The 9284-nt window shown below is 36.5% G+C and overlaps 1 protein-coding gene across 1 annotated transcript; it reads left to right on the top strand.

The window, feature by feature from the left end:
• Positions 1–315: 315 nt before the first annotated feature.
• On the top strand, positions 316–8698 carry LOC113351754 (mitogen-activated protein kinase kinase kinase 18-like). Its single transcript, XM_026595691.1, has 2 exons — positions 316–1813; positions 8504–8698. The coding sequence occupies exons 1-2, from the start codon at positions 455–457 to the stop codon at positions 8696–8698; spliced, it is 1554 nt and encodes a 517-aa protein (XP_026451476.1). The 5' UTR covers positions 316–454.
• Positions 8699–9284: the final 586 nt, after the last annotated feature.

The following is a 9284-nucleotide window of genomic DNA, read 5'->3' as shown; positions in this document are numbered from 1 at the left end:
ACTGCGGTAATTAAACTGAAAAACACCCTTAATCAAGGCACGTGCTCACGTGTTACCATGTGGGAAGTCTTTATTTCAAGCCAAGCAACCGCCGCCCAAACGGCCAAAGCTCTCAACCCATCTCTTTTTGACACGTGGAGGAAATCCATTACATTTTCATTTCTAATTGAGAGAGAAAAGAAGAAGAGAAAAAGTAAAAGAAACAGCCGCACTTGGACAAATTGTTTTGCTTGTGTTGTTGTGTTGCGTTAAATTCTCTAACCAGCAAAGACCCCCCAATCATAGTCTACGTATATATATAGTCATTCTCCAGCTTACATTCCAGCTAAAACCAAACCAACATTTTTACAACTGAACACTTTCTTTCTCTCTTCCTTCCTTCTTCACAAACTCTCTCTCTCTCTCTCTCTCTCTCTCTCTCTCTCTCTCTCTCTCTCAAAAAACCTCAATTACAATGAATTGGATCAGAGGCAAAACAATTGGTCGTGGATCATCAGCTGTAGTTTCCGTCGCAACCTCACAGAAAAATGGTGATCTTTTCGCTGTGAAATCCGCAGAGCTATATCGAGCAGAATTCTTGAAAAGAGAGGAAAGAATTCTTTCTTCGCTTGATTGTCCACAAATTATTAAGTACATTGGTTCTGATACTACAAATGAAAATGGTGAGTTAATGTATAATCTTTTTATGGAATATGTTTCCGGCGGAACGCTTACTGAAGCAATTCAAGAACAAAAGGGAAAGCTCGATGAATTTTCGATTAAATCTTATACTGCTGAAATTCTCCGTGGGTTGAATTATCTTCATTCAAATGGATTGGTTCACTGTGATATTAAAGGCAGAAATATATTGATTGGGGAAAATGGTGCCAAAATTGCAGACTTGGGTTGTGCTAAATGGATGGACGAAGTTTCGAATATCAAAGACTCATCAAGAATTTCAGGTACACCGGTATTCATGGCACCAGAGGTTGCACGTGGTGAAGAACAAGGGTGTCCTGCTGATATTTGGGCACTTGGTTGCACAATTATTGAAATGGCTACTGGACGTGCCCCATGGGCATCAGATGGTGACGATGCAGTTTCTGTCCTCTATAGAATTGCATTTTCAGGGGAAGTTCCTGAATTTCCAAGTTTTTTGTCAGAAAATGCCAAGGATTTCTTAAGTAAATGTTTGGAAAGGGATCCAAAAAAGAGATGGAATACCAATCAGCTTCTTAAACATCCATTCGTTGATGAATTCAATTCAAAGAAATTCAAAGAATCTAAAATGAAATCTCCAACAAGTATACTTGATCAAGATTTTTGGGATTCAATGGAAGAAGTTAACGAAACACCGCGAAATGTTTCAACCGTTTGTTCTTCAATTTCTGTTATTGACAGAGTAAGAAAAATTTCATCACCAATTGAACCCAATTGGGAGTGCGAAGATGATTGGATCACCATTAGAAATGAGAATTGTCAAGAAAGTGTGGATTTTTCCGGAGAGGAATTCGAATTTTCGACAATATCAGTCGATGAACCCACAACAGCACCAACTAGTAGGTCAGACTCAGTTTACAATGATGATGATGAAGATAAAGTTGAGTTTTCAGGAAGATTTGATTTTGAAAATGATGAAGTCCCGTTTAATTTCTTTGATTATAATTTTAGTTTTAGCAGTAACAGTAGTATTAGGTTCAAAGGAAATTCGACTAGTAAAATTTCTTACGTCAATGTAAAATTTATTATTACAAAATGTAAATCTAGAATTAATCTCAATTTCGAGATAAAAAATGAAATTATTATGTTTTCCACGAAATTCAATTCTCTTAAGGTTCGTAGCCTAGTTAGTAAGTTCGCGAATCATTCGCGAATTTTTCCGTATCACGAATTTTACCGTTTTATTCGTGTACGTTTGCAATTCCGTGAACCCAAGTCGCGTATTATGTGGCATTCCCGGATTATTCGCGAACCGTTCACGAATTTTACGTATTCCGAATGATACGTCCGCTTAATTCGCCATAAATTCTTTAGCTTTTACTTTTCAAAGACTCCACTTTTTGGGCTTTACTGCCTTCCGAGCATACACGACCGAATATTAGACGTGTTGTAATTTTTATGAAACAAAAACGACTGAAGAGATTTGAAGGTGAAGGTGAGAGAGATCTCAAACTCACTAACCAAGCATCTAAACCACCATACGACGTCCTCTTGGATAACTAATGTTGTATATATTATTAATATCATCATATTAAGTTTATTTTTTCTTTAAATAACTCACACATATGCATAAAAATTGGTCTATGACCTTATAAATACAAATTATTTGTTATATATAGATACCGAATTTTCAGAGCCGAACTCACATTTATAAATCGAATTATACACGTACGTATGCCGTTCCGAATTACTGACGAATCACGTCCCGTTGACCGAATTTTGGACCGAATCTGGATTTTACAAAACCGTATAATACTCGTACGTTTGCCGTTCCGTATGTTTGCCGAATCCCGAATTGCTAACTAGGGTTCGTAGTCCATTTCCTCCTCTGTTCTGCTTTCTGTTTTTTAAGTTAAATTTTCTGGTTTGGGGTTGACTAAATTGACTTTTGAGAAAGTTGTCGAGGAAAAGTCAATGTCCTTATATTGTTACAGGAGTCGAGAACACTGCAGACAGTCAGCCATTTGGCAACTTCTCCCTTCCTTTGTTTGGTTTGCCAACACTCTAATGGAAGGAATTAGGAGTACTTTTAAAACTAATTTTGACCTAATCCAATGTGAAGTTAGACTTTACCTGAGAAAAGAAATTACAGACAAAGAAGACCGAAGAAGAATAAGGCCACTAGGGAATGGAAATTTCGAAATGGAGAAATTACCTGCTGCTCATAGCTAGTTAGTGCTTGTGGACTGATAATTACGAAGAGTCTTTAATTTGACTTTTTGGGGGTGGTTCGGTTTAGGTTGGTGGCGTTCCCAGACTCCAATTTAAGTAAATTGCTATTCAAAGTTTAAAGTTCATGGTTTCACACCATAAGAGAGCAAGAGCCCCAGTAAAGCTATTCAAACTTCATGGTTTCACACCATATGAGAGCAATAGCCCCAGTAAAAGTTGATAGCGTTCATTGGTTGTCCAGGATGAGTAATTTGTCCAGAGCCGAATTTCTGGACAAATGTTCAGGGTTGCATAAAACTGGCTGCCTATGCTTAGCGCAATACTGTCCAGAATGAGTAAAAATTATTACCCGCTAAACCCAGGGTAACAACAAGAAGTTCGCATCGCCTGAATACAAATTCTAAGCCTATGAAAGCTATTGATGTAGAGCAGGGGTTCACTCCCAGCTTGGAGTTTTAGAGGAAGCATATTTGTGAAAGGACAAATAGACGTCTCACGTCGTTATAATCCGTTTAATTAACTTAAAATATAATATGGAAGGGCCGCTCCACTCATTGTCAATTGGTTTTGAGTTGGATGCCCGTAGACTTTAACAATAAGACTGACTTTTCCCATGTTTTGGTGCCAGCATTTCTCTCTTCCAACAAAATTGGGATCAAGAGATTAACTTGTATTAAAGAGATGTTAAACGTTGCTCAAAACCAGCACAACCTAACCTATGAACATATATTTAATTCAAAACTTTTGGTTTTGGTCCCCAGGCTCCGCCATACTGGCCACATTTTTTTAACATGAAAACAACACCAAATATCATCATGACTGTAACACTCCGGGGTTTGGAACAGGTTTTAACCCGATGTAAACCCAAAATTTCAGTTGTTATCGTTGTCTCAAAAATTTTAAGCAATTTCTTTTCTTTTACATTCCCATTTTAACTATGAATAAATCGTACTTTTCCTATCATTTTGAAAGGTTCTAGTCAATCAAACAAGTAGGAGTCCTGTGCAACAAGAAGGAATGGATGCAAACCAGTAGCCAGGGGCGGAACCAGAAATGTTCTTCACCCTGGGCTTCAGCCTAAAAATCACACATAGAGTTTGGCCCAATCTAAATTAGGTAACAAAAAGAATGGTTTTTTGGGATTTTAGGGATGGCTCCAGCCAAGGGAAGTCTTGCTGTAAATCCGTCCTTGTACACAACTAAATCTTGAAAACTGGTCGAAAACGTTTCCCTCCTGAGTCCCGACACAATCTATGATAGCGGGGCTCTACAGACTTCGTCAAATGTAGGAATTCGATATTTGATACCAAATTTGGAAACTAGGGAGACTCAACGTGTGCTAAATTCTAACTTCAATTCAATTGGTCTGGAAAAAATGTAGGAAGGTATTAGAATATGGATGTCCAACTCAAAACCAGTTAGACCGAGTCATAATGTTACATAGGTCAGATGATACTTTAATTTAGTGTGTTCCTTTAGATTAGATAACTTAATTATCATTCAAAACCTTGAAAAATGGTTAGATTACTTGAACATCCTAACACAACTTTGCGTAGAGTTGTTGCTTTGTTTGGTTTTGTTCATAAAAAACTAACAGGGCCATTTAAACAAATCCTATTACCTTATTTTTGGTTTATTGGAAATAATATGAATGTGGTTGAAATTGAAGTATCAATTAGTTCGATGGAATGGAATTCAAAGTGTTGTTGTAACAGTTAGTGTTATTTATCTGTCAAACAAGTCATGTAATGACCAGAAAAATCCATGTAATGATCCAAGTCTTGAATATGTTTTGATGTAACCAAATGAGGTTTAGTTTATGAAAAAAAAAAAACTCAAAACCAATTGGCGATGAGTGAAGTGGCTCTAAGGATTATAAATCGCAGGATTTTAAAAAACCTAAACAATATGGGACTTATAGTCTCAACACAAGTTCACTCGCATGACTGCATTCTTGTATTTTTCAATTCTGACGCACTGGACAACAAATTCTATATCTCCTCGGCCACAATTGTAAATACCAAGCTCTTTTAACTCGTTAAAGTAAAGATAAAGGCGAACATTTTCCATGAAGAAGTTGTTGCAAATCTGCTAAATTCTAATTGATACTCCCTCCATTTCTGGAAAAGTGTTACTTTCACTTTTTCAATTTGGCCAAGTTTTAGGCTAAAATGGAAAAATGAAAGTAACATTTTTCCAAAAATGGAGGTATTACAATTTTCGATATGAAACTTGCTTTTCCATTTCCATGATATTTTCCAAGTGATGAGGCGTTGATCCTGGTACTACATGGAATTTTTTAATCATAAGATTAGCTCTGACCTTGGACGCAAACATAGCATAGAGTTGGCAAATCAAGACATGGTGTTGCTCTGTTGTCTTGTCACAAGAACTCAAAAGACTAATCCCTTATAGGAAAAGCCGAGCAAAAGCAAAAGAATTACCATAATCTGCAATATTTCTAGTGAGGCCACTCTAAACTAGACAAGAAATTAGGCATGGACATAGTAACTTCCCCGTAGCCAAACCTCCATCCTTCTTCGATAATTTAATTTGCAAAAAAAATAATATATTTATCAAAACTAGTCATAAAAATTCAAGGTGATCAAACTTGTGGTACAAAAACCCCACTCAAATGTTGGGATCCATTAAAATTCCATCGTAAACAAAATTGATATAAAAACCCCAATTTTTTAAAAATTGATACAAAAACCCCAAATTTAAATGTTGGTTTCATCATAAAATTTGATGAAACCAACATTTAAATTTGGGGTTTTTGTGTTAATTTTGTTTTGATGGGGTTTTTGTGTTACTTTTGTTTTGATGGTTTTTTTGTGGAAGGATGGTGACATCTCTGGGGTTATAACTCGCGAACCGTATATTTATTCTATAAGTACGCACAAGCCCAAACTCTGACAGACTATCACAAATTTTATTTCATGAGGAAATTACGAACTAAAGAGCTTTGTTTTACACAAAATTGGTTAAAAAGACCAAAATCAACAATTCCTGGGTGAAATGGACAGTTAGATTTTGATACTGTTTAAATGGACAAAAACGTAAAAATAGGCAGGATGTAACCAGTTTCATCGTGCCCATTTTCAAATATTTTTTCTTATTTTTAATTTACACAGGATGTATCCAGTTTCATCCTTGCTATTTTTTAAATTTAAACTAGGATGAAACCAGTTTCATCCTTACTATTTTTTTTTGGCCATTTCACCCAAACTATTTTTTTACTCGTCCATTTGAACCGTGATTTAAAAATATTTGGACAAATGACCCATTTTCCGTTTGTTTTACAAATGACTGCCCATTCACTAGCACAAAAAATTACAATTATTTCTGCAAAATAATTACTAGCAACTCCTAATCCACTAGCCACTTAAATTATGAACTCACCATTATAACTTCTAACAATGCACCTCTACCTGAATCATCTGGATATCCTCTTGATGCTCCATCACAACTATAGATGGTTAAATTTCGATGAAGGGCAAAAGTGTCATTTCAAGACCAGAGGCAAAATGATAATTTCACACCATGGGGTGAATCATCATTCTAAGCAGATAGCTCTCTTCGGGATCAACAAAACTAGAATGGAAGAAAACTGAAAAAACAATAGAGTTTTGAATATAAGTTGGATCCTCAGTGCCAAAAGACAAGCACATCCTAATAGGTCAAAAATCTACTCTCACGGGAGATGCTAAGCCCTTGGTATTCAAGGCACTTATAGTCACGATTTCTATCACAAGTTCCCACGAGACACTGTAGTCGTGATGCCGTGATTCCTAACATACTTATGGTCACGTAGGTTCAAAGCGTAAAAATGTCCCCAACAGACTTATGAACCAGAAAGAACATGATTCAGAAAATATTCACGTGACACAACTGATCGTAATACCGCGACTCCTAGCACACTGCTGGTTACTTAGGCTCTGTAGATGCGCAAAAACGTCCCCAATAGAATTATGACGCAAATGAGAGATATTTATGTCTAAGTACGACTCTAGACATCGACTCGACTTACCGAAGCTTCCTGAACAATTTATATACCACCTCGTGAGAAACACTGATGCTCTACCTCTAATACCTTTCAACAGATTCCTAGTACATCCCCGCGAGATACACTGATCTTTTCCGCCCCACTATACAAACACAATCGTAATTGACTCCTAGCACATCTCTGCAAGATAAGATGGTCAAGAACGAGTAAGTAAAACGTCATTGTTAGAGCATTGCTCGGTTGAACCCCACAAGTTTTATTTTCTCAATCTTGTTGTCAATGTAAAATGTTAGAAAATAAAAACTATATCTTGATTTCTAGTCTACTAAGTCAAGTTTCAGACTAGGTTAGAATTTGTAGTTGAGTATCAGAAATCACCCTTGAAGACTGAAGATCGACGAACACATTTGGATAACTTCTATATCAGGTATATGAAATCTAAACCATTTTATTTTACTCACATCTCACCATTCTATCTTATTAGATTATGTCGTATGACTTCTAGTAAATTTACGAAGAAGGAGTTTCAATTCAAGCTCGTCTTATGAAAATATCGAAATATGATTCTAAGAAAAGATGTTCAACGATCCTTAACAATATTAGTTCTATGAAATAATTTGTGGATCAATTGAAAATTACCCATGCAAATGATTTTACCTTTTAAGAATGTTTCAAACATCATAAGAGAGGAATATTGAACTTATTAATATCTCTACTCATGAAAGGTTTGCAAACCAGTTTGCAAACTATATATATTTGAGTTTCAGAAATACAGGAAGGTCGGCGAACTAGTTCGCTAACCGCAAGTTCAGTTGGAGACAATTCACAAACTCGGCTGGCAACGGTGGTGAAGTGAATTTTCAAAGTCGGAATAATAGACTAACAGTTAGTGAACCCGGTTCACGAACCGTTGCACCCTGACAAGTGAACAAGGCAAAATTTTCCATTCAAGGATCTCGAATACCTTAATCTAGAGAGTCATATTTTTGAGAAATACTATTTTTAACACCCGTCTCTAGGAGAGAAGAGTATCCCTAGTACTCCAATAGTGCCAGAAATGGCAGCTCTAAGAAATTTATTGAATCCTACTAGGACTAGTCGTCCATCAGCCATCAAGTTAGCTGACACTGAAGTGAACTATGAACTGAAACCTGGGACCATACAAATGCTCCAAGTATTTTACGGGAAAGAAAATGAAAACCCTATTTCCATATCAGGGACTTTGAGAAAATCGGTAGTACTCTAAGAATTAAAGACCTAGATGACGAGGCATTATAACTTAGGTTATTTCCTTTTTCCCTGAGAGATAAAGTCAAATATTGGCCATATACTTTGAATTCTGATTCAACCGAAGCATATGAACAACTTACATCTGCCTTTTCCAATAAGTTTTTCCCTAGACACAAAACACCATCCATTAGGCAGCATATTTGCATTTGCTCAACTAGAGGGAGAATCTTTATATAGGTATTTGGAAAGGTTCAATGATTTACTAGCAAAATGTCCTCATCACGGCTTAGAAAAGGTAAGGTAAATTGAGATCTTTTATAAGGGTTTAGATTATCCAACAACATCCATGGTAGAGTCTTTGTGTACAGGTGGGTTTGAAATAAGATGGTTGACCAGGCGATGATGTTTTTGAATGACATCGGAAAAAAGACCCAACAATGGGAGAATAGTAGGAAACCCCAGAAAGCAATTCTTCTAGGTAGAGGAAATGTCAATAAGGTAGAAGGATCTTTTGAATCATATGTCAAAATTGCTGCTATAGCAAAAAGGTTAGAAGCTCTAGAATTGAGTCAAGCTAGTGGTAGAAGATAACCCTTTTTGGAGGGACAAACTATGGAAGAGCAATCCAATGATCTTTATAGTAACACTAGATTCGATAACTCTCAGAAGTTTGACCCATATTCAGAAACCTATAACCCTGGTTGGAGAAACCATCTGAACCTTTCGTGGCCTAAGGGCTAGAGTCAATGTCAGTTTAGTAATTCTAATGCTCCCCCAGGTTTTGGTTACACTAAGAATTCTTCAGGTCCAGAGAATAAAATGACCAGATTAGAGGAATCTATTAAGATGTAGCAAAAACTCAGGAAATGTTAGCAAAGATCCATATTAGTTTTCAACAGGAAACCAAGCAGAACTTTCAAACTAATGCTCAGACCCTTTCTAAGTTAGAACTTCAAGTAGGTCAAATAGATAAGACTTTAAGTGAGAGATATAACGGAAGGTTCCCTAGTCAAACTAATCCTAATCCAAGAGGAATACACTCGATAAAAACCCTTAGGAGTGGTAAAACAGTAGACAATAAGGTATCCATGCCTAATAGTGGATCCACCTTCTCGTTCCCAAAATGAACCACTAGCTGAAGAGACTGACAAAGTTTCTAGTGATGCCAATGCGGTTC

This window comes from Papaver somniferum, chromosome 1, assembly GCF_003573695.1.
Source record: "Papaver somniferum cultivar HN1 chromosome 1, ASM357369v1, whole genome shotgun sequence".
In the NCBI taxonomy this organism is placed as follows: Eukaryota; Viridiplantae; Streptophyta; class Magnoliopsida; order Ranunculales; family Papaveraceae; genus Papaver; species Papaver somniferum.
The sequence above is the reverse complement of the archived record's forward strand: the minus strand, read 5'-3'. Positions and strand labels throughout refer to the sequence as shown.

What these genes read in the sequence shown, in the direction of transcription:
- LOC113351754 (XM_026595691.1), top strand. Translation starts at nt 455, where the DNA reads ATGAATTGGATCAGAGGCAAAACAATTGGTCGTGGATCATCAGCTGTA. An exon ending in CGAAATTCAATTCTCTTAAG is followed by an intron (nt 1,814 to 8,503) that starts GTTCGTAGCCTA and finishes ATGGTTGACCAG; the next exon opens with GCGATGATGTTTTTGAATGA.